This window comes from Aythya ferina, assembly GCF_964211825.1.
Source record: "Aythya ferina genome assembly, chromosome: 1".
NCBI lineage: Eukaryota > Metazoa > Chordata > Aves > Anseriformes > Anatidae > Aythya > Aythya ferina.
The window spans coordinates 131801969-131828045 of record NC_140296.1 but is presented as its reverse complement, the minus strand read 5'-3'; the positions used below and the strand labels follow the sequence as shown (position 1 = coordinate 131828045).

Genomic DNA, 26077 nt, shown 5'->3' with positions numbered 1-26077 from the left:
ATTCCTCCCTAGGTGCAGGACCCTTGGGGTTATTCCTCCCTAGGTGCAAGTTCATAGCACCTGTGTGGAGATACAGGTGATTGCCAGAGGATGCTTTAATGCTGAGAGTGGTAGCCTGAGACTCAATTTATTCAATTTCTGTCAGATCTTTGCTGCACCTCAGGTTTCTCTGTGTATCTTGTATGTAAAATGGTGGTAAACAGCACTTCCCTAGCTCACTGGCTACATAAATAAATAGGTAGCTCCCTAAGAAAATGCAAAATGTTTGCCTTAATCTTGTGTAATGAGCCACTTCTGAGCTGTAATGTCTGGGTTCACTGGATTTGATTCTCATGTTCATGAAAGCCATCTGTATGGTGGGCAACATACAGGAACTGTACTGCATGTTCATACTGCTAGGGTAGTAGAAGAAGGTCTTAGAGTGACTGAGTGGCTGCCACAATTGTCCCTTTCCTTTCTAGCTTCTAAGAAGTGCTGATTTCTTCCCTCTGGTGACAAGCAATGGGACCTGAGGGAATAGCATGAGGCTGTGTTTTGGAGGAAGTTCAGGCTGGGTCTTAGGAAAAAGTTCTTCACCAAGAGGGTAGTTGTGCTCTGGAACAGGCTCCCTGGGGCAGTTGTCATGGCGTTGAGCTTGCTGGAGTTCAAGAAGTGTTTGGAAAATAGTCCTGGACATATGGCTTGATTTTCCCATGGTCCTGTGTTGCGCCAGGAGTTGGATTTGATGATCCTTGTGGGTTCCTCCCAACCCAGGGTGTTCTATAATTTTGTTTTTCACTGGTTTCCTTTCCTATTTTACATCATTTTGTTGTCTTTAGTGTTTACGTTTTATGTCCATCCATGCTCTAACTGGAGCGCTATTAGAACGTCTGTTTTTTACACCCACCCCTGAATTACGGATTTTTGTTGTACATTGTAGCCAAATATATCCCAATGTAAGTGATGTAGTTAGCTATTTGTTTGCACCTGTCTGGTAAAACTGAATATTAAACAGCATCTCTGACAGTGTTAATTTCTATCTTGTATTCTGCCATGCATCATGCACAACTTTTTGCTGGAAACATTAATTTTTGGTGATAAAATGGAATTTATGCTGTCTGTTGAGTCCATAGTCTTTTGTCAGTAGTAACTAGAACAGATGATTCAATATCAGATGGAGGATTTATCTTAACAGGCAGATCTGTAATGGCTAAGGTGTTGGTACTCAATGTTGAAAAACATTTCATTACTGAGGAGAACCAAAAAGGGATACAATATAATCAAGGTGTGACATCCCTCTATTAACCTTGCACTGCTGTGTCACTGCGGTTCAGTATTGTCAATTCCTGAGGTTGATGGATTGGTACAACACACACATCAAACATTTCAGAGTGATTTCAGGATAATGTCATTATTTGTTTGTTTCTGTAATTTCCATTGGAAAAAAAATTACGTTTGTTTCCTTGTGTTACCACCTTCCTGATTAGGTAAGTAAGGATTCCAAGAGTTTGTTCCTGGTTATTTCACTCTATACTGGCCTTTCCTGTCTTTTTTTTTTTTTCTTTTTTTTTTTTTTTTCTTTTTTTTTTTTTAGGGAGGGAGGTTGTTTTGTGAACCTTGCTATTTTCCACCAGCCATCAGTGGGCTGAGATTTTTAAAGCTAAATCTCAGTCAGAGGGTTTAGCAGAAAAGCCCAGACTTCTTGTGCGTAACAGAAACTTTGTGTAGAGATGTGTTTGAAAATCTATGGAGCATCTCCCTGCTGCTTTCAAAGCATGCATACATGTTTAATAATTACAGACTAAATATTAGCCAACTTCAGATGCTTCCAAAGAGTACATGTGCTGGGTTTTGTTTGTTCAAGTTTGCTAGTTCTTTTAAGCAAGATTCATTGAAATCTGTGGTCATCAATGCTTCTCTCTATGTATACCTGGTAAGGTATGTTAGTACCAAGATAGCAATGACCAGTCTTAGTATTATTTCTTTCTGTGTTTCCTGAAGATAGGAAAGAAGAAATAGTTACTGTCTCTGTCCATTTTAGCATTTCCTTCTGACAAGTATTTTCACCCCCGAAGAGGGGGTGAAATAAAGGATTTTTTTTTCCAAGTCATTTTTCAGTATTTTTTGGGTTGGTAGGGAAATTGTGTGTTTTTGTTCCTCTAGTAAGTGCATCATCTTGTTTCATGGGCCAATATTAGTAATTTACCAGTAAAAATACTTGCTAGGCTGTGTAAGAGTGTCTTTCTGCTGTTTCTGGGCCTTGAGGCCAACTGGTATAGATTTTGGATTTCTGAATACTCTGCATGAGTTCAGCATCCTGCATTTTTCTCCCTTTCTCCATTTGGTTGTTGTTTAATGCCTTGGTAAAACACCTATGATGTTTTTTTGTACGTAAGATTTCCAGGTCTCAGATCAGCAAGCTTATGCTGATCTGAGACCTGGAAATCTTACGTACCTGTCAAACTTAGCTTTGCAGTGGTTGAAGTATCATTGTGCTAGATAAAGCTTGTTCTAAAATGTGATTTTCTTTCTTAATGAATTCTAGCATATGTTGAATAAATCTGTATGATAACGATTTGTCTGTTCTAGGTTTGTAACTAAGTTATTAGAAGATCTGATTTTCTTTGTTGCTGATGTGCCTAACAACGGGCAGGAAGTTTTGGATGTGGTCATAAGTAAGCCAAACAGAGAAAGACAAAAATTAATGCGGGAACAAAATATATTGGCTCAGGTATACCCTACTGTATTAATAACTTGCTTGTATTTACAAATAGATTGTAAGATAGAGGGAGTTGATAAAATCAGTGTTTTAGGTAATCTGGTTTATGCCATCTTGGATTTATGTCTAATTGGATTGCTTATATATAAAACTGATTAATCAAAGCTCACCTCTTGGTCTGTGAATCACGTAGAAGCACAAAGGACTTTCTGTTGGTTTCATGCAATTCTGAGGACTTTTAAAACTATATTTGTTAGCAAATTGTTGACCAAATTTGAAACAAGCCTTTTATATGGTCCCAATCCTGCAAGTGCTTTCCTTGTACAAAAAATTTTGATGCCCTTATGGATCCCTGACTTTGTCTGAGGGCCAATTGGTATGTAAATCAGAATTAATATTCCTTTAAGTCACTGAAAGTGACTTAAATATTCCTTTAATAAAAATATTCCTTTAAGTTACTGAAATGAAAAATAATAATAATAAAAAAAAATTGTTCTCCATTTTCTTAATTTAGCTAAAGTTAAGGCACTTAACTTACAGTGTTTTAAGCTGGAGATAACAGTCAAGAGAAAGTGGTAGGAAAATACAAAGCTAAACACATAAGTTATAATGTCTGAGATAGTCACTGCCCCCTGATATTTAGTAATATTTAGATAATAAATACAGTGATTCACTTCTGACTTGGGTCAGTAGGGGCCTTGTGCTGATTCTGTTAGTGGGCATAGACAGCTATAGGTTAAGGAAAAATCTTGGTTTGATTTTAATCCTCAGTGTTTTTGATTTTGAACAGATATTTGGGATCCTCAAAGCTCCTTTTAAGGACAAAGGTGAAGGATCAATGCTGAGACTTGAAGACCTAGGTGACCAGAGATATGCCCCATACAAATACATGTTAAGGTTATGTTACAGAGTTCTCAGACATTCCCAGCAGGACTACAGGAAGAACCAGGTCAGTGGTATTCAAGATATTTTTTTTCCCCTAAATTCTGTAATTATATATCCTGGGTTTGATCTTGCACTCTGTACTTACAAGCGTGATTTTGTGGTAATCCTTGGGGATGGTGAAAGGACTGGGTTCTGTGTAGATTAGTAGTAAGTAGAAAGTCACTCACTTATTATTGCCCCATGCTGTGGAATAGTGCTTTTGTTTTGTAGGCATTTTTATATGAATGGAGTGATCAGCAATGAATGTCATAGGTTCACTGTTTCCTTCAAGGACTCTGGGTTATGAAGTGGGAAAGCTAAAAAGAACGTGTTTCTGTTAAATATTTATATAGTGATGGCTATGAGTCAAACAAGAGGTTATTCTGTCAGGTAGCCTGTTTTTCCATTTCTGGAGACTCCTAATGAATATGATATAATTCAGAACAAGTTATCAAGTACTTTGCACATTGCAGCACAGAAAAAAATCACTAATTTTTTAAATGTGAAGGGGCTGAAGATAAAAGATTGAACTTTTATGTGTGGTTTCTTTGTTTTCTTTCTAATATTACTCACAAATATTTCTGTCTGGGAGGGGTTAGAAAGGGGGAAGAGGAGTTTTTTAAAACTGTACAAATCTTCATTTTGCCTCTTTTAAAAAATGTTTGCCATTTCTTGAATTTTATATGTATTTTAATGGATTTATTCGGTTTATGAAAGAATAAGAAAAGCTAGTCAAACCTAATATTATATCTTTTTTCCTGGAGTATATAATTGAGGTGCTTAGATATTCCTTCATTCAGGCCAGTTCAGAGAGAAAAGTTTTGAGGATTATTTTGATTGTTAATTGAGAGGTAGATTCTTCTGATTCTAAAAGAAAAACACGAGTGCTTAACAGGTGATGATGCAATTTTTTTTTATTTTATTTTTTTTCAGGAATATATTGCTAAGAACTTCTGTGTCATGCAATCCCAGATTGGTTATGACATTCTGGCAGAAGACACCATCACAGCTTTGCTGCACAACAACAGAAAACTGCTAGAGAAACACATCACAGCTAAAGAAATAGAGACATTTGTTAATTTACTCAGGAGAAATCGAGAGCCAAGGTTTGAAGTGGTCCACATAATATTCTTTTTCTATATTGATAGGCTTTTATATTTGTAGCAGCAGTGAATATGCCTGCTATTCATTATTATGTTGTGTCTTTCTTCCTGCTGATTTTTCTTTGATGTTGCAGACTAAAAAATACATGAACGCTTCTAGAAAATATCAGAAATACCCTTAACTCTTACAATTTGACAATACATGCATTTCAGAACAAGAGCTTGGTGAAGAGCAAGGTTTATACTTTGCAAAACACTTCTGAAAAATGGCTTTAGTTTAGATTGGGACAGATAAACAAATAGAAATTCTAATTTCTCATAACTCTGCTCCTCTGCAAAACTGCTATTTGTGTTCATTCTCCTGCTAATAATCTTGTTGTGAATGACATAGATGTCAATTTAACTAAGCTTTTATTAATCAGTTCTGCATTTTTTTTTATTAAGCATTTTTCTGCAGGTACTGATTGCAAGTCAGACCTGAAAGGGGCCTAGGATGGTGAACATGTGTTCTAGACCAGATTTTGTTTCAAATGAAAAATTCTGGCCTTGAACTTAGCTCAGTCAGAATTTTTTTATTAGCTTTAGGATAGAATATAATGTAAATTGATTTATTTTTTTTTTTAATGGAAAATTGTTTATTTTTTTCATTAGATTTTTCAGTTGTAGAAGTACCAAAGTAATACGAATATAAGAAATTTTGAAGGTCAAATACTATCCTCAGTAATTGTGAATACCACTTTTCTGTTAGCAATTTAGGGTATTGCTCAAGGCCCTGGTGCATCATTTTAGCTCCAACTAGGTAAATACTGCAGAATTCTGTGTTGTTATGTAGAAGCAGGTTCATAGGAAACAGATTTCCATGCAATGCAGCTTTCTTAGTTTAGCTTTACATAGAATGACTCCTTTGAATACAGAAGGTCTTGCCAGATCTTCTCTCACTGCTGTTGACTGTGTCACTTCAGAGACTTAAAAGGCAGCTTTAAAAGCTGTAGATGTGTACTCCAGTGCAATGGAGTTCCACAGAGGACACGTGACTGTCTTCAGCACAAGTAATATCTCCTTGCTACTTGGGTTAGGGAGTCACCCGTTACCTGCTGGGTAAGATTGGCAAGAATGTGTGCTCTTGCTTTTGGTTCCTGACAAGGACAAGACCTTCAGTGGAGCTCCCAGGACAAGACCTTTAGTGGACCTCCCCTGCCAGATCAGTTTAAGACAGCTTCAGGTTGCTTTTAATTTCTGGCACAACACTTTGGCCTTTGATTTGCTGGTAAATGTCTTACTTGAGGTCTTTGTCTTTCTCTCATTAGCTGATTGTTCAGCACCATTCAAGTCTGCTCTCAAAGCTATTGCTCATTTTTATCTGTTGTAAGTTGCAATAATACAAATAAGCAAAGACTGTATTTTGATAAATCTCACAATATATGCTCCCCTGAATATATTTGTGATGGATGCTAGAAATTTATACAGTGATGTTTCTGTGTAGTGTATAAAGTTTCATGTTCTGTTGCATCTGTTGTTTTTGTTTGTTTGTTTTTTGACTGCACAGATTCTTGGATTATCTCTCAGACCTGTGTGTATCTAACACCACAGCAATACCAGTAACTCAGGAACTCATCTGCAAGTTTATGCTGAGCCCAGGAAATGCTGACATTCTCATTCAGACCAAGTGAGCATCCATAATCAGAACGTAACTTTTCGCTCTGTGCTCTGTTGTTACATTTGTAGCAGCTTGTGAGTGACTCCATTGTCAATGTTTTGTCCTTGCAGGCTGGTTTCAACACAAATGGACAATCCCTTGGAATGCCCAGTCATCTTGGAAGACATTGATGAAGAGGAAGTGTGGCTTTACTGGATTGACAGTAACAAGGAACCTCATGGCAAAGCCATCAGACACCTAGCTCAGGAGGCAAAGGAAGGCACAAAAGCTGATTTAGAAGTTCTTACCTACTACAGGTAAAACCGTTTAAAAAAACGGAAGAAAAATGTTAACTCTCCATGGAGCCTGGTGCTGTTCTGATCCAGTTGATTTGTTAATATCAAAAAAGGAAACCAGGTCATACCAGAAACTGAGATTAAAAGTTTGATTCAGGTTTTTCCTGTAAAAAGCATCACAGTGTCTGCTGTCTATTACAGACAAATATGGAGTTTTCTTTGTGATAGTTTTGTGTCTGTCTAATTTTTCCTCTTACTTTTTATTTGTGGGGCTATGTTTTAGGTTGTGCTGTTCTTGGAAGCAAGACATGTTCTGAAGAAGCAGTTCCTCAGCATTCTGGGGTTTAGAGAGGAGACAGGATCAAGGAACAGTGTCCTACACAGATTGATAACAAATTGTTCAAATGCTTCAGCCTTCCTTTGAACATTGCTTCCTTTGAATTTCGAAGGGAGTTCAGTCTTCTTGGAGACTGGAGCCTGATGTTAGCATTTTTAATGGCAAGTTGGTAACTCAACCATTTTTAGAGTTTACGCAAGAAGGTCTGACATCAGACTTGTAAAGGGAGATTATGAGGTTCTTTGTTTCATGGTGTTCAAATAAATCAGTTGGAAACATGCTATTATTTTTCTTTTAGGTACCAGCTGAACCTCTTTGCAAGAATGTGCCTGGACCGCCAGTATCTAGCCATCAACCAGATTTCTGCACAACTGTCAGTAGACTTGATTCTACGATGTATGTCTGATGAAAGCCTCCCTTTTGATCTCCGGGCTTCTTTTTGCCGTCTGATGCTACACATGCATGTGGACAGAGATCCACAGGAGTCTGTGGTACCTGTCAGATATGCCAGATTGTGGACTGAAATTCCTACCAAGATTACAATTCATGAGTGAGTTGCAAGTGTTGCAAAAAAAAACGTACAAAAGTATTTTAAAGGGATTAGTCTCAGAACAAAACAGTTGTAGATGTCTAATGTCAACATGTATGCAAAAAGCTATTTTGTTGCAGAACAATGAGCTATTAGTTGTTGTTAATCTTGGAAACTTCCATGGATAGGTTTATGTGGAAATATAATCATCTAGGTTGGAAAAGGCCTTCAGAATATGAACTGAAGGTCCAACCATCAGCCTAATCTACTGACCTCTGTCACTAAACTGTGTCCCTTAGTGCCACATCTTCAGTTTTACTTCATTTTATTTATTCACATTATTTCTCTTATACAGAACAAACTGGGGATAAAATTGAATGGCCTTTTCTTGGAATAACCAAACTTGAAGTAATCAAATTGTCTAACATTACACATTTATTAGGTTGGAACTGAGTTTTGTACTTCAAGCTCAACTTGAATCCGCAGTGGGAAAGCCGCTTAAGAGTTAGGTGTAGCTATTGCCCCAGAAACAGTTCACAGAGGCTTTGGCCTCCGTCCAGCAAAGTACTTAAGCATGTGTTAAATTTAAGTATGGAAGAAGGCTCATGGACTTCAGTGGAAACCCTTTCTGGCTTAAGTAATTTGATGGAGCAATGCCGTTGGGCTAGACCCAGAAATGGAGGTATCTGGCAGAAGAGACAAAGAGGAAGAAGTGTAGCAGTCCAGCAGCCAGTATTGCTTCTGTTAGTGGGATGATGGACTACTTTGACACATAAGACAACACAGTCCTAATTGGTGGTAGAAATTGATTGTCCCAAGTTGCTTTCTTGATCTGCTGTCTTTATGGTTGAGATAATAATGGAGAAAAGAAGGGGTGACCTTGTTGCTTTATTCAACTTTCTGTGCAGGGGACGTGGGTGAAGTGGGAGATGCTAGTCTCTTCTTCCTGGTAGCTGATGACAGGACACATGGGAATGGCCCAAAGCTGCACCAGGGGAGGTTCGCACTGGACATTAGGAAAAAATTGTTTTCTGAGAGGCTGATCAAACATTGGAACAAGTTTCCTAGAGAGGTGGTTGATGTCCCATGCCTGTCAGTGTTCAATAAGCATTTGGATAATGCCCTCAATATGTTTTAACTTTTGGTTATCCCTGAAGTGGTCAGGCAATTGGTCTCGATGATTGTTGAAAAGTCTGTTTCAACTGTTCTGTTCTATTCTGTTCTCTGGCTGATGAGCACGTTTATGAGTGCTGTCAGAACCATCGTATTTTTCTGTCTCTGTTATTCCTGCTCATTGCAATACTTTGTGGTACTGTTGGAGGGAAGGTTTGTGCGTCCTCTGTCTGCCATCTGTGCATATCTGTGTAGAATTAACTGATGTCTATCCCTTCTCCTTACAGAGTACTGTCAGTGATTTACAGAGAACTGACAGATTTTAAAGCATCATGATTGGTTCGGTTATTCTTCAGTGGCAGCTGATCTTTATATTAGGGGTGTTTAATTTTCCTTCCTTCTGTGCCTTGCATTGTAGGTATGATTCTTTCACAGATTCTTCAAGAAATGAAATGAAGAGGAAATTTGCACTAACTATGGAATTTGTAGAAGAGTACTTGAAAGAAGTTGTAAATCAGCCCTTTCCTTTTGGAGACAAAGAGAAAAATAAACTTACATTTGAGGTACTTCTCAGCTATCTGCTTCCTAACTTACTGTATTTCTCATTTCAGCTAGATGAATGCTGTCTCTTTCAAAATAAAGGTACTTGCAGAATAATGGTCCCAATAAGGCCCTAGTTTCTATTTCAAGTGTTCTTGTTGATGACTTGCTGCAGAAAATAGTATATCTTCCGTCAAACAGCTGTATTGTTTCTTCCAAGATTGTTGCATTTCAGTGGCAGAGGAAGGGTGTGTGTGGGGATAAATGGTGGTACACTCTTTCTGTACACAGTGGTTGCTAATGCAGAGACTCTTCAGTGTAAGAAGGTACTGTTCTCTGTGTAGGATAGGACACTGAAGGAAATATTTGGAATAATCTAATCCTGTGTTTCAAATATTGTTTGAAATTCCTTACAGAAACTTCAGACAGGCCTAATTCACATGGGTTCAAATAAAATTGAATAAAGGGGAGATGCTTACAGCTTTTACAGTTCTTCCTCCAATCTACCTCCCAAGCTTTGTTGCTTCTGCCTCTGGTCATCTGAAATCACCTCCATTTCAACTTTCGACAGACATCTGCTGTTCTTATGACTTCCATCTTCTCTGTAACTGCTGTCTCTTTAAATATTTTTATTTAAATATTTTATAAATATATATTTAAATATATTAATATTTATAAATATATATGAAATATTTATTTATATATATAAATATTTATAAATATATATTTTAAAATAAATATTTTTATTTTTATTGGTATTTTTCTTCTTGATCTTACATACCTTTCCAGATGCAATTGGACCTTTTCAGTCTGTCCAAAGCCTCATGTTGTTTTCATTCTTCCTCCTTCAACTTGACTGAACTCTGAAAAACATTTGATGTCAATGGCCTTGATCCAAAGCCCATTTAAATCATTGGAAAGATTTGTACTAATGTGAATGCACTCCAGCTATGGATCTCTGTGCAAGCTGCTGTAGAAAATGCGACTGTATTGCACAGCTGAATACTACAGAAGTTAACGTTTCCTTATTTTTTAATTTGTTTTTGTCACAGGTGGTACATCTGGCTCGAAACCTCATCTACTTTGGCTTTTATAGTTTTAGTGAACTTCTTAGACTGACTCGGACACTGCTGGCAATTCTAGATATTGTTCAAGTTCCTATGTCGTCATACTTTGAAAGGTTGAGCAAGTTTCAGGATGGAGGTAAGAGAAGCAGCAAAGAATTGTATTCCAAAATGTAAATCAATATTTAGGTTGGAATAATTTATGAAATGTCTCGTTCACACATAAACTCTTGAACAGGAATGTATTGCAGGATACATTAAGATGGTTAGTTAAAAAGGAACCTTTTTGAACAGAGCTGCAGACTTCATGACTTGTGGTTACTATGTTGACGCTGCTGCTCCATCACTTACTTAGAATTAAACTTTCAAGTCTGCATCCAAGCTTCAATGTATGTTGAGTTGCCCATCCCAAACAAATGCAGAGATACATTTGCATGTGGACGACAATGTTGATGTCTCATGTATAGCACAAGTATTTATCAGTCTCCTCAACACTTCACTTAAGGAGAGGACATGATATTACTGGTTCAAGTACTGCAGAGGACCAGATGATGAAAGTTTCAGATGAGGCCATCTTCTCCATAAGTTTGTCAGTTTTTTAACCAGACCAGAGTGCCTGTTTGACAATCCAAGGACAATGTTGTATGTCCCATTGCCTTTTGTACTATGTCTTAAAAGTGGCTTTGCTGTCCAGGCTTAAAAATGTCATTGAAATTTTGCTGCAGAGATGCAAATGTTCTTATGTTGAAATACCTTCTACAGTTTTTGATAAAAATAATAGGATCTCCATCTTTAGATGGTCATATCTTGTCTTCAGCCTCCTTCTTGTTTTCTCTTTGGCAGTTCATAAAACGTGAGTCATGCAAGTCCACTTTGCAGTTGTTACTCAGAATAATTCTAAATGTCTGATGGCTATTCCCAAACATTTTACCATTCTTACTCTGGAAGTACATACTTACTCACACATGGACAGCATTAGGCTATGAAGATGCCTATGTCAAAAGGATGCAAAATTTAGAAGCAATTTCATAACACCTAATAAGTATTTTTGAGCACCCAGCTCACAGAATTTCATGCCTGAAGAGTATATTTTATGTCCGAAAAAAATATTACTCAAGCAAAACAGGTTAGTGCTTTTAATTAAGAGAAGATGCACAAAAACCAACCAGTGTAAACTTTAGTGGTGGCAGATCAAGAGAAAGAGCTCAAGAAATCAGCAGGTACTGTAGTTCCTGACATTTTGGCGACAAATGCTATGTTTGAAATAACAATCATTTATAACTTCCACCTAACTTTGTTTTGTGTGGCAGCCCGTTTGTGAGGAATGAATCAGATCTTAGGGTCAGGACTTTGGTTGGCATAAGTTTCTGTAGTTCTAGGGCATGTAAGAGTCTGCACAAGCTGAATATTTGGCTCCACTCTTTCCATATATATAATCCCCCCTTCCCCCTTTTTTTAAGTACTCACGTGCTGTGCACATTTAAAACATACAGAGATTTTCAGTCCTTATTGTATTTGTAAGCTGAATATGAATGAGTCTCAGTAACTAGGTGGGAACTGAAAAAAATTAATCTGACTGAGGATAGTCATTGGACTTCTGTTTAGTAGCGCTTTAAAGCCAGACTGGTAGTTGTCGTCCACTTACATATTTGTCTTTGCTACAAGGAAATGAGAAGGTTTGAAAGGAGCTCAAAACACATGGCCTTTAACCTGCTTGTGTTTTCTCTGCATCACTAGGTATGACTTAGCTGTAGCACTGCTGCAATTTGTCCACACTGAATCAAGAAGAGTTGAGCTTGCTAGATTTGCTGACTTGTGCCATAGTGTGGTTGACTGCTTCTGTGTCTGGTCTTTTCAGACTTCATGAACATGTTCTTGAACCCACAGTAAGATGGAGAAAGTGTTTGTGTTTTCTGTCTTGGAGTGGTGGTGGTGTTAGAGTGGGCTGGAACTTCTGTGTGTCAGCATGTGTCGGATTGTAAATGGTGCTGAGGCTGAGTGAGTCCTGGCTTAAGACTGGGCTTGAATCTCAGTTTAATTAATACTTTGCTGTATTAGGGCTGCTGGAACAGGAGCCCTAATAGGAGGAGAGACCATGGATTTGATTTTGCAGTTCTTTGCATCTTGTGCAGTCACTCCTAGCCAAAAAGGTTGACCCAAATCTATTCATGTCAATTAGGTCCTATGGATTCTGGATCCACCTGGTCCAGGATCTACTATGAAGCCTGAGAAATGAACAGGCTAAGAGGGAATTTGGATTCATGAATTTGATCTAGACCATCCCTCACTCTGACTGTAAGAATTGCTTGTCAGGCTTAAGATGCAGTTATACATTGTTTTTCAGTCTTATAATACTTAAAAGATTGTACTTACTCCAAAAGTTCCCCTTCCCCTCTTACAGATATTCTCGATCTTGTAATACTGAGTCATTGAGAATGTGTCAGGTTTTTTTTTTTTTTCATGAGTTACCTGTCTTGCCTTTTTTGTTATCCGTTTTTCCTTATAATACTCATGTCTTACGTTATTAAGTAAAGAGTTACAAGGGAAAGCAGCCTAGCCTGGTTTTTGAAATATGTGTTGCCATTTTCTTAAATCAGGATGCTCTGCTGTTTTTTCAGGAAGTGTTTTCTTATTCCTAATTTCCATAATGTACAGAGAAATAAGATGGATTGTTTCCTGTCCTCATTCAGGGTTGTGGAACTCCTCCCTCCAGTGAGGTAGGGGCAGAGGTGATGTCTTCCTGTCTTTAGAAGAGGTCAGATTCCCCATATCTCTTCAGACTGTGGCAAGGATCTCACTCCACAGCATCCTCTCTGGCAGGTCCAATACTTCAGACATTAATACTGGTATTACCTTTGAAGAATAACACAGAATATTTATTGTAGGTAAGCTTCCCCCCAACTCCTCTAATGTTGTGCAGGTTGATGTGGCTTCTTTCTTAAAGAAAGTTAGCTTCTATAACTTGCAAAATTCATTATGTTGATCTTATTTAAATAAGTAAAAATTAGGTGAGATCATATCTGTTCTGAGACTGATGAATTAATGGTATAAATAAATATGCTTAAATTTTACCAAATGCTAGGAACCTGATCCTGTGACTTTAATGTAGGAAAATGCTACAGAATACCAGCTTGGGCTCTGTATATTTTAATTTTCATCACTATCTTACTGTAAAATTACATAGTTTGATATTAAATGGATACTTAGCAGCAGTATTTCAAGAATAATTATGCCTGTTCAGAAATGCAGGTTCTAGGACAAATGACCAGCAAAGAGGAATGACCAAATAGAAAAGTCATTTTACTACTGTTCTGCAGCTCTAGTAGATCCAAGGTCTACAGAAGTTAAGAACTTTGGGTAGGACCTGTTTATTTTGCATGATGGGTCTTGCATTTTAGTTTTATTAAAAAATATTTATTTCTGAGTGGTACTCAGTGCTGTGTATTTGAGGACAGACAGTATGTCCTCGCTTTCCATTATTGACATCAATTTGTTCCAGGCCAATAACAGCAAAAGCTTCCTGTGTCCAGTTCCCACAATGTGGAGTTGTATCAAACTGGTGAGCTTGTCTCTTTCCTGTTTTGCCACTGTTCGACATCATGAAATCTATGGTCAAGATTTTAAGAATGGATAAAAATCTCTTAAGGGTGAAGGGGAAGGATGAGGCTGGACTTGTCTGTGGGAAGTATCTTAGAGCTGTACATCCCAAAATTGAAACAGCCAAATTCACAACCAGCAATCTGAAGTTTTCTTCCTTACTTAATACTTAGTCCTTAAACAGACTCACTTATTATAGTAAAACTACTTACTATGTAAGGAAGTATATACAAGTGTTCAACTGTTAAAGCAAATCTGAAAAATGGGATGTGTTACTAAGTTTAGTGGAAGTTGCACAAAGGTTTGGATATCTTGAGGAAAAAGGTTATTTTTTTTTATCCTCTTAAATTTTGAGTCATATTGATGGCTGAGGTAGTCCTTGGTGTTGTGTGCAAGTTTCTCTATGTTGGTTCTGCAAAGATAATGAAAAGATCCTTTACATTATTTTTTATATTTTAACTTGCTGCCTTTAAAAATCTTGATTTTAACCATCAGCTACCTTACCCAGAATTAAATCAGTGTGCATGTGGTCATGTGGTTTTCAGGTGTGACCTTATTTGATGAGGACAGACAGGGGAAAATTGACTAGAAACATTTGTGAGATAGGATACTGGAAAAAGAAAAGAAGTGTGTTTTTGGAATGCTTCTTACCTAGCTTGTATCCTAAAAATAAATTGACTTGGAAATGTTGCAGCCAGCTTCAGTTTTCAATCAGAGTATTGTAACTTTAAATATATATTTTTTTATTATTGGAACCTTTTTTTTTTTTTCCTTTAAGATTTTGAAAAATCTGGGGTTTACAAAATATGCTACCTGTATCCTGAAAAGGTATTTTTTGTTTAAGTGAGGACTTAATAGTGCTGTCTTTCTGGTACCTTTCAAGAACATTATAATCTCTTACAGTTTTAATTAAAAGTTAAAGTAGTTGCTTTTCTAATAAATGCACCCTGCTGTATCATTCTAAAGTCAGGAGCCAATCTGCCTTGTCCAATACTGGTTATTTATTCTCTCTGAATTAAAATGCACATCTTTCTCTCTAAGCGATTGATCTTTCGAATAGCTGATTTTAATCAAACCACATAGCCACAGCATGTCAGGTCTGAAAGACCTCACATGGTAGCATTAACAGGCAAGCTACATGTTTGCCATGCAGCTCAGCTTTATTTAGTTAGCATTATTTGTAAATGATAATAACAACATGCAAAGAATACATTTATGAATTTAAGTTGCATTATGTCTTGAGATGCAATTCCCAATGCTGGGCACCAACTTTAAAAAGCTGTCAGTGGGATAAACTTGGGTTATCTGCAGAGTAGGAGCTCTTCACAAATAGCTAGAATTTTCCATCAGCAGTAAGGATCTTCCAGTTCCCTTTTCTTCCACAGAGGAAGTGTATGCTCAGTCTGTCTGACAAATAGGTCTAAAACCTACGTATAATATGTTCCAATTGCTCTTGTCACATGAAGTATGTTTTTCGTGACTGGCTCAACAGATGCCTCATTTTACCTGTTCAAGCCAGTAACCAAACATCTCTGCTCCTTCACACTGTGTTTAGATCTTTAATTTGGTGGCACATCTCTCCTATAGTCTAAAGGGAGTAAAGGGTAAATGTGTGTCCATAGATGTCCCAAGATCTTGAAACACTTCTTTAAAATGTATCAGGTGAAGCCTGACCCCTATGTCATGCTGCAAGCTTTGTTTCTTTGTTGTGATGTAAAGAATTTGACCCTGGCAAAAATGGCTCTCTCCTGAAGACTTGAGCTACCATCTCTCTGCAAAGGAGTGCTTGCATATCAATGTGTCAGGGAACTACTGTCTAGTCTTCTGCCATTTTGGTTCATCTGGTTAGTCTGCTTAGTCTCTAGGCTGCAAGTAGAGTGCATAGTGCTTAAAAGCACTGTTTTACTGGTTTTCAAAAGTAGTGAGAATACTACTGGAAAGAACAGTGTTTGAGAACAAGGTTGGACCTGCCGTTTCTTATGTGTCTGTGAGCCTTCTGTACCAAGAAGGACCAGATATCATCCAGATATCTTAGAAAATAATATATTGTTTCTCAGCCTTGCATCTGTGTCTGTTAGCTGCTCTTTTCACTAGTTAAGAATTTAAAATACCTTCTTTAGGCATACTTTGATTAGCAGAGCTAACGAGGCAGTGACTGGCTGGCAAACTAGAGCAATAATTTATGCCAACAATTAAAAAAAAAGGGGGGGGAGGGCTAGATAAGAAATAAGTTTTAACCCTTAGGAAAGCTAGCTGTGTTAGTCACAGATGTCTGCAGTGAAACAACTGCCATTCAGTGCAGGGTATTATCAGACCAAAGGGGAAGTCAGTCTGAGAGTTTAATTCTATGGCACGGACCATTTCTCTTTTCTCTTTATTTCTTTCCTCATCATGAGACCTGTGCATTAATGTGATTCTAGAGATGATTGCTCTTCTAGGAATCAATACCTGCTTCATAGATTTAACTCAACTAGTAGGCTTGATTCCCATGATGCTTTTTACTATCAAAGCCACTGTGCTGATATATGTTGTTTTTTTTTCCCCGTCTTTCCTTCGTGTACTGTTTGTGGCAAGAAAGCTGTATTTTTGACACTGCTTTGTGGTTTTGGGAATAGCCAACATCAGAAGAATGTCAGGAGAAGGTGAGGTTTAGAGTTTCACCATGGCTAGGTGGTGGTGAGTTTGCATGCAAAAAGGGAGAGCTTGTGGATATGCTGTAGTTAACTGGAGGTTGGGATGGCCAGATTCATTTGGGTGTGGATAGCAAATGTATGTGCATTGCATACTGTTACTTTTTTTTCTTTTTTTTTTTTTTTCCTCATTAGTTCTGAGGGCTGTATAAACTGCAGAAGTGGCCTCACCTTTTGCCCTTAATGTAATGCATTAGGTTTTCTGTGAGACTCACCTGAGGTCAGCTAGTTGTTGAGCAATGAAAAACAGCGTAATGAAGAAATAAAGTGTTATTCTTGGCCTGTTTACGGTAGGTTCAGCAGTCTTTATGAGCAAGTTCTGTACAAAACCTGTAAAAATTAATACCTCTTTTGCAAACAGAGCTATAAGGCGTAATGCCTCTGGCAAATAATATATAGCTCTGAAGGGTTTGAAATAAAATACGTTCCTTTAGGTAATGAAGTGTTGTTATTATATGTCTTAAAAATGGCTATAACTTTTCACATGGAAAAATTAAATTGCATGAAGCCAAATCAACAAAAGCAAAGAACTGCAGAGGTAAAGCTGCCACTGGATGTTTAATTTAGCCCTTGGTAACTAGGCGGTGCTGCAATATGGTCCTCTGCCAGAGGATCCCCAAAGACTGGCAATGTTGCATGCTTTAAGATGGCACTGAAGCTTTTTAAAAGGTTATGTTGGAGGAATAGTGTAGGTCTCATTGAAATCCACAGAGTCAAGGCCATTTGGAGTCAGGACTCATGTCAGCAGTCATTTGGAAAGTGACTTCCTGTTGCAAGTACAGTCTTAAAACCCGCTTGAACATGCCAGTGCTGAGGCATAGCTTGATACAAGGTCAGCTTTTCTGAGAGCTGATTTTGATGATGGTAAAAGTCTTGGACTTTCAGCAGCCTGTCATTTGTCTCCTACTGTAGCAGTGAGCTTGGAAGCTGGTCTAAAGCTTCATCAGAGCACTGGAAAACTTCAGTTTTGACACATCAGGGGCTACAGCTGGTAAAAGTTAACTTAAAGGGGAAAAATGAGAGTGGCTGAGGAGCACTAAGAAAGATTTGGGACTTCATGGGGTTGCATATGGGGAAGGAGGCCTGAAATGCTGTGGTGAAAGCAGTGGGCCTGGTAGGAAGGGGAGATAAGTATATTGATATCTGTGAGGAAAGAGCAATAGGTATGGTCAGTCCAGCAGTGGCATTTCTGGGTGTTGGTAGGTGCTAACGGGCCTCAGGCTGTAGGTACTGAGAGGTTCTGAGTGTGCCCTTCTGATGCTATTGTTTTTCCTCTCTTTCCCCTAGCAGTGTTGAAGGCACAGGAGACTGACTAGGGGGAAGGCCAGATTCTTTTATATTGCTATACAAGGCTTGGCCTCTGAATGACTAGTATCCTGCGAGGGAGAAAAGTTTATTTTATTTTATTTTATTTTATTTTATTTTATTTTATTTTATTTTATTTTATTTTATTTTATTTTATTTTATTTTATTTTATTTTATTTTATTTTATTTTATTTATTTTATTTTATTTTTTATTGGGGAATGATGGTGGTGGATAACAGCTGATGCAGAGATCCTAACTTTTAAATTACCTTAAATATAGCTCAGCTGTGTTTCCTGTCTAGATTTTCCTTAGAACCTAGGAGCAACTTTCCTTGATCAAGACTGGGGGAGGTAGGGCTCCTTTCCCACCAGCTGAGGTGCTTGGGAGGGATGTGAGAAGGTTGCTTAAGATTCTTGCAGTCCTGTAGAATATTTTGGCAAGTGGGAGGAGGCTTACACTTCATGGAAGTAAACCAGTAAAACCTCTAATAAAGTAGTTTGTGTAGCTGCCAGTGCATCATACAGATGCAACTGATGTTGCTTTGTATCTAGGGATTCAAGCCACAGCTGAACATTAGCCCAAGGCTTCCTTTGTGAATGATAGGGAAGGCAGGAGGAACTGAGGCTGGCCATCTGCTCAGTTTGTTAAGGAAAAATGGCTTTCAGGGTCTACTGTCTCTCTTGATTTCTTTGCTATTAAGAGCTAATACAGCCTGTGGGAATGCTTTGTTCTAGAAATGGATAATCCCAGAGTTCAGAAGAGAAGTAGTTTCAAAGAGCTATGGGAAAATATGTGGGGGTCATAGGCAGTTTGTTATTCACTGCAGTCCTTCCGCCTCTGCATTTGTTTCAGGAGTTAATGGTTTTTGTATTAGCACATGCTCTCTGGTTTGTGTCGTCCTACATGCGAACTGAAGTGTTTTCTAGGAGGTATTTGGAAGAAGTTGAAGCATTTGGTCATTCATCTGGTCTTACTCAAATGATGCTCAGGTTTGATGAGACCGGAGAGTTGTTTTTATGACTTCATAATTGCAGAGATAAAGAGAAAAAGGCCCCATTTTTGCAAAACATATGGTTTGTCTTCTTTTTCTGCCCCTATGTATATATGCAAGATTGGACAATGTGTTGGGCGGGTTAACGGAAGAGTTTTTGGAGCATTGGACACATGTAAATTTATCATTACCTGGTCATTAAGTACCAGATTTTCTGAAAAACCCATTATATGTTGTCTCCTATTTGAAGAACCTATGGTATGTCAAGCTCTTACTTAGTTATCTCGTTTCTAGAAGCATTAAGCATCTAGCTTCTCCACTCCCTAATGAGAGCTGTTGGGTGTTAGAATAGTTCTGAAAACACAGAAATGTTTCACATTTCTGAGCAGGAAGATGAGCACTGTGGAAAGCTGAGCAGAAAATGGCTGAACAGTTTTCCAAATTGAATTATAGGAAATCTATCTTTCCTCTTATCTATACTGAGGAAGACTGAGCAATGTTAGTAAGAGCAAACTGTCCCTGTGTGACATGTAGAGACCAGGTCAGGTGCATATAGTTAATTTTTAAATAAGCAAGGCTGCAAGTCACTGGTGTCTTGGGGATATCTGTGAAGTAGGAGGCTACTCACAGTAAGATTATTTGCCAGCCTTTTAGGCAGTCCATTGTTTATACACATTCAGCTACTGCATGGTTCTCTGTACTGTTTGTGAAATACCTTATATGCTGTACATACCTGTCCACTAAGAACAAATTGAGGATGCTGCGTAGCAATTGGCTAGGAGCAGTTTTAAGAAAAGGTATTAATTGCTACCTGTCTTTGGCAGTTGTTTTCCTTTCTAAATATGGTATTTTGTCACTTACCATCCATGCTGTATTCCATAGCAGATTGTTGTTTACTTTTATATTTTGCTTTTAGAATTTTTGCAACCAGTAAATTACTTCTCAAGAAAGTATATTTATGTAGAAAATGAAGTGTCAAATTATCCACTATTTCGATTACTTGGGTGGTTGTTATTTTTTTTCCCCATAATTGACTCCTCTGAAAAGTCTTTTTTTCTCTGAGAGGCCGCTGTGTTGTCAATCGTGCCAAATTGTATGAGATTATGTGCTACAGTTTTATGACAGAAACTGATATTCATTAGGAAGTTGTGATCACTGTAATAAAAAGTAATGAAACGGAGATGCATGGTTGTCTTTTCAGAACATGACAAGCATTCTCTTCTTTCCTCTTATTTCAGTGTCTGTCAGTCTGTAGGTCCTTCAAATTACCACTTGTGTGTACAGTAATTTCAGTCTTTGATTGGCAAACCTTGTGAGACTACATTCAGGCATTTCTAATTGGTTCTACTGCTTATGGAAGGTTCTTGATAACTAACTTGTCTTGGTAGGGGAAAGAGCAGAGAGGAAGAATTGGGGAGAGGGAAGGAAAATTGCAAAAGAGAAGATTCGTGGGAATTCCACTGAGCTCTTTTCCTCTGTTGGTCGAAGTCACAGCTCTGAGCACTTTTGCAGTGGTTTGCTGATGAGATTAGTTGTTGGCTGTCCAAACTAGCTCATTCCCACAGTGCAGTGTCTATTCTCTCCCTCTTTTCAGGCATGTATAAGTGTGACCTTACATTACAGAAGTGTAATTACAGGTGTGACCTTGACCTTACAGAAGTCAACAAACAAGGGACGTCAGCAAGATAAGGGTGGCAACATGATATAAAGGCACAGTTCAGACTTCTCATTTCATCTCTAGCATAAAGTATACACAAAAGTAATCAGGGTTCACAACTATTTTGCTCTGTGTTCATTTTATCTTGGTTAACTAGCTGAGGCGGTAAGTTATTTTTTCTTAGGACATTGGTATGCAGGAAGCACTCTGGAGCTGGAACTGAGATCAGAGCTCTGTGTTTTAGTCTTACATACTGAGAACTTAAATCTCTTTTGTTGACCAACATATTTTGTATTGCGTTGTTGCAGGTTTATCTGACATGCAGTCAGTAACTTGTTAAGCCACAATAACCTTTCTGTATGTCTTACCCTAGAGACTCATACCCTTTCCTGCTGAGATAACTGTATTAAAGCCAAGAGAACACAAAAGTATGTCAAGAAGGAACAAGTCTCTAGTGAGAGTGCTGCTGGCCCCTGATGTTTGTGAGTGACGGATTTAAATCCATGTGTGATGTGATCTAGACTTCCAAGGCAGGACAGATGCACTGAGTGACATGAATGTTGATCTACTGGGGGAACTTTTGGAAGAGAAGCTGTTACCCACTCTTTATGCACATGAATGATCCTCATGGCTTCTTTCAAAGAAGAGAGCAATTCCTCCCATTGTGGAGATATAGTCAGCTGCCTCATTTCCATGTGCAAATGTGCTGGTTGACTGCTGTGTACTTCAAGAGATGGCTACATTTCATCAGAACACTACAAAACATAGTTGATGAATTTCTTGAAAATTATGATAAATCGTTCCAGTTGCCATATTATTTGCAGCCTGGGAATATTCTTCCCAAGCCAGTTAATTAAAAATAATAATTGTCAGTATCATATAGTTGCTAGAAATTTTTCCAAGGTGGATTTACCCATAATGCCTTGTTTCACTGATATTGACAGAAATAAAGCGCTATGGTGTCACTGCTCACTTCAACTGTGGATATTAAACTGGATTAAGTAGACTTTTCTCTCACTAAAATCCTTTCCTATGCATTAATGAAATACAATTTGAAATGGCAGTAAGTACCACCTTAACCCTCCTGTGCTTTTCTGCCTTTAGCTGTTTAGATGAGTCACTGGAGGTCAATAGTCATGGGGTGCGGTGGACAGAGGTTTTATCCTTGTTACAGATTCTCTTATAAAGCTCCTTCACAGCTACCACTCACTGGTTTGTACCATCTTTTACCATTGATGTTCTGCTGATACAGGGAAAAGGCAGCAGTCATCTCATTTCTTTTTATTTCCTGAATGCTTTAATAGGCTTCATAGTCCCATTAGCTGAGTACATCCCAGTCTTCATTCTATCAGGCCTCTCAGTATCCATTTTAAAGATGGAGAGAGAGTATTCTCCTCGTTTATGGAAGTGGTCCTGAAATACAGGGAGACTAATTTCTTGGTCACAGAGGGAGCTGAATCCCATCACAATGTTTCCTATCTCCTCTGGTGCCTGTTCAGCACCCCAGTGATGGCTGTCAAATATGCAGGATGTATGTTCCAGGCAAATCCCAGCTTGCTTTCTTCAAGAACATGAGCTTAAGCTTACTTAAGATATTGAACAGAGAGCAGTGATTATTCCCTACCCTATAGAGAGAGGGAGTCATGGACCAAAGTGAGAATGAGTAAATGTTATGACTGGGTCTTGGGACTGGACTTAAGGAGGACTTGTGGAAGAATCAGTGTCAATACCTATATTTGCTTTATGCTGTTGTGAGCAGTTAGAAGAACTTTCTGTGCTTACCTAATGTGAGGATTTAGCCCTTAGTTTGACTTGTAACTTTTGTTTCCTAACATCATTCAAAGCCAGAAATACATCTTTTCCCTTTGTAGGGACTTCAGGTATTTTTTTCAAAAGACCAATTCACACTGATTGCACACCAGACTGGATGCTGAATGGGACCTCAAACATGACACTAATCTGCCTCATTTACTTTGAAAAAGCAAATTCTCTGTATGTTTCCTTTTAAAGTCAGGGTTAAAGGCATCCTCTTTGCTGCATGCAGTACTTGAGCTCTGCGGCTTGAAGAAAGAAGAGCATAAGAGGAGGATATTGCTAATAAAATAAAATATAGCTTTGGCTTTTTACAGCAGATTATCTAGGAAGAGCATTTCTGCAATGTGAGTAAAACTTGGCATCTGCATGTTGATTAAAATGTACAAAAGACATACAAGAACAATTCAGGTTTACCTCAACAAAGCTACATCTCCTCCATTCTCTGTTTGCTTTTAGTGTAGTCTAGGTCTTGGCACTGTTCCTGCAAAGAAGTGCTATCATTTGCTTCCTTTTCTCCATTTGTTCAGATCTGTGCTTTGCAAGAAAGAAAACTAATTCATGTAGGTATGTAACATGATATTCATACTTCTCCCTGCCTTTGCAAGAAGATAATCATTGATTCCTTGGGATGCTTTTCCTATTGAAATTCACTATAGGGAAAGACCAGTATAACCTATAGGAATAAATGGTATCTCTTTTTTGAGTTTGCTGAACTGGCATCATCGATAGGTACCACTGCAACTAGACTAAACTAAAGGTTTTTTCCAAATGAGTGTAATTTTTTTTCTATGTATAGCTTACAAAGGGTACTGTCATTACAGAAAATAGTTTAACTTTCAGGACAACCTTCTGTACCGAACCATCTCTTGGGACTTTTTTGAAGGGTATGGTTACATAAGTGGGAGTGAATGGGGAAAGACTCTAAACTCTCTCTTCTCCTAAATGAGTTCATGTAAGTTGGGACATGGAGGTGCTTGAGACAGTCCAGAGAAGGGCAAGGAAGCTGGTGAGGGGTCTGGAGAACAAGTCTTATGAGGAGCAGCTGGGATTGTTCAGCCTGGAGAAGAGGAGGCTCAGGGGCGACTTTATTGCTCTTTATAGGTACCTTAAAGGAGGCTGTAGCGAGATGGGGGTTGGTCTATTCTCCCATGTACCTGGCAACAGTGTGAGGGGGAATGGGCTAAAGTTGCACCAGGGGAGGTTTAGGTTGGATATTAGGAAGAACTTCTTTACTGAAAGGGTTGTTAGGCACTGGAATGGGCTGCCCAGGGAAGTGGTTGAGTCACCAGTCCTGGAGGTCTTTAAAAGATGTTTAGATGTAGAGCTTAGTGGTATGGTTTAGTGGAGAACTTGTTAGTGTTAGGTCAGAGGTTGGACTAGGTGATCTTGGAGGTCTCTTCCAACCTAGATGATTCTGTGATTTTGTGAAGTTGAGGGGAATGACTGTTCTGTGAGCCAAATAATTATTTATCATTTCTGTTATTCAATTATTAAAACAAACAAACAAACCGACATCCAAAACCTCAGAATCCAACCTCACACATGTAAGTACAGAGACATAAAGCACACATATAAATGCCAATGTATATGGAGTTACAAACTGTCCAGGTGGTCAGTGTGTATAATGGGATTAATCATATTTATCATGAGCTTCAGCAAGCCTAAGCATGCATAGGAATGTTTCCTATTCAGCTTGTTATGTAGAGATACATGTGTACATACACCCAGCATCAGCTCCTGACTTTGCTGAGATGCTTCTGCCCTATTTGTTACTCATTCACATACAGTAGAAGGCCAGCAACCCTGTGAAGATGCATCAGTCTTTCTCCTGCCAGTTTTTTTAGTTGTCTTTGGATTGTGGACTGTCATCTGGACCATGTACAGAGATTAATCAGTCTTTCACAGCCTCAAATCTCTACTCTCTGTTAGCGTGACATATATGAAACTTGAGCTTTTGCAGTGCCAAAAGCATCTTTACCATGAACCTTTTTTCTATGATCAATCATTAAGGGGAAGATATCAATCAGAGTAGACATGAAAAATTAACTCCTCCTATGTGTGTGCAAAGCAAGGTCATAAATTACAGCAGTGGAAGATATAAACGAAATAACAGTAAATGTTCTCTGTAAAAAAAAAAAAAAAAAAAAGTTTTCTAACAATAAACAGTCAAGAAGTGGAATAGCTCATTTAGGAATGCTGTAAAAGGTGAGATATTTATCATTTAAATATTCTTAAAAACAGGTTAAACAGTCCTCTTTCAGAAGTTTTCTTAGATTTAAATAATGTGCCTTTAGATGAAGGATTGAATTACGTGAACTACCGAGATTCCTTTTGCTCTGCTTTTTACAATTTCTTGAACATACTAACAAAGCTGTGGAAAGCTTTAGGTATCTTTTCCATCTGTTGACCTTGTAAGCAATGATTCCCTGGAAAATCAGTGAAGAAAATTTTCACAAAACCATTGGGTAATTTGAGTGAATCCATTCTCCTGATTTTTGATGAGGAATTGAGGACTTGTTTTTCAATAGGCCAATTAAGACTGTTAAGGCATTTGACAACACGGTTGCATGTGTCATATATATCTTTGCAAGAAAGCTTCACTGATGGTAAATATATATGTATGTGTTTAATACATAGGAAACAATGTTATGAGGACCATCCATGGTGTAGGAGAGATGATGACCCAAATGGTACTGAGCAGAGGATCTATATTTCCCCTCAGTGCCCCTGATGTACAGCCAAGCATTCACCCAAGCAAGCAAGCCAGCACCTCGGAGAGTGAAGACGTGATTGTAATGGACACCAAATTGAAAATCATTGAGATTTTGCAGGTAATAATGATTGATGGAGTATTAAATGACAATTCTTTTGCACTTATTTATTTATTCACCTAGTGGCAGGTTCTGTTACCCACATTCTTGCTATTTACTGATCTGTTCATTGAGTAAATTACGCTTTGATATGAGGAAGAAAATTTCTCTGTGTGAATTATGGTACAGTTGTGGTCCTCACTGTGTTACATTTAACTTGAAGGATCTAGGTGCTGTAGAAACTCCATTGCTATAAATGTGAAGAGGCAGAACTTGTACATTAAGCTACCTCTCTAATGTTTTCTAAAGACAGCATTCCTGTTCCAGTCTCATTACCACTCATTTTACACTGTGGTAGCTTATTTGACTTTAGTATTGACTCCACCTTTGCATTAGTTTGGTGAAGGGCAGAATTGGACATAGACCCACTGAAGTCAGGCAAGGCCACACAATTTGGAAGTCCTTTTCAGATTTCCACTGTTAGCAGCCCACAGACTATTCTCCTAGCTGAACTGACAAGCTGTATGACACTAGTGTGCCTCCTGAGGTAGAATTTCCACTTTGTGCTATTAGTAAGTAAAGTGGCACACATACGTTCTGCATATCAAATCCCAGTTCCTGCAATACTTACGCACTGATGGAATTTTTCAGTGTTTTCTGTAAATTCTGCTCATCTGTCAGTACCCTTGTCACTTTTGAAGGATTTAGTTTGTTCCAAATGCTTATAAATTATTTAGATTACCTTAACTACTTGTCATCTGAAAGGCTATCAGTTGTTAGATTATCCTCAATACTGCATATGTTACTTTCAGAGCTGCTTTAGTTTAAGGCTTTTGGGGGAGAAAGAAGTGTTCTGAAGTGATGTCACCTAAAGAATACTATTCATGTATATTGTTTCTCATTTTCATTTGATTTGGTGACTGTAGGTATTTCTCTCCATGCTGTCATGCTTTACTGGTTGATACACAGAT

General features: G+C 38.1%; 1 protein-coding gene across 3 annotated transcripts in view; it reads left to right on the top strand.

The window, feature by feature from the left end:
* ITPR2 (inositol 1,4,5-trisphosphate receptor type 2) overlaps window positions 1–26077 on the top strand; it is a 269872-nt gene that overhangs the window by 79162 nt on the left and 164633 nt on the right. For all 3 annotated transcript variants that reach the window (XM_084513429.1, XM_084513428.1, XM_084513430.1), the window contains 9 exons: window positions 2569–2710; window positions 3489–3647; window positions 4556–4728; window positions 6272–6391; window positions 6493–6678; window positions 7293–7544; window positions 9055–9199; window positions 10229–10379; window positions 24934–25127. In XM_084513429.1, coding sequence (XP_084369555.1) covers window positions 2569–2710; window positions 3489–3647; window positions 4556–4728; window positions 6272–6391; window positions 6493–6678; window positions 7293–7544; window positions 9055–9199; window positions 10229–10379; window positions 24934–25127 — 1522 coding nt within the window. The remainder of the gene's footprint in view (window positions 1–2568; window positions 2711–3488; window positions 3648–4555; window positions 4729–6271; window positions 6392–6492; window positions 6679–7292; window positions 7545–9054; window positions 9200–10228; window positions 10380–24933; window positions 25128–26077) is intronic.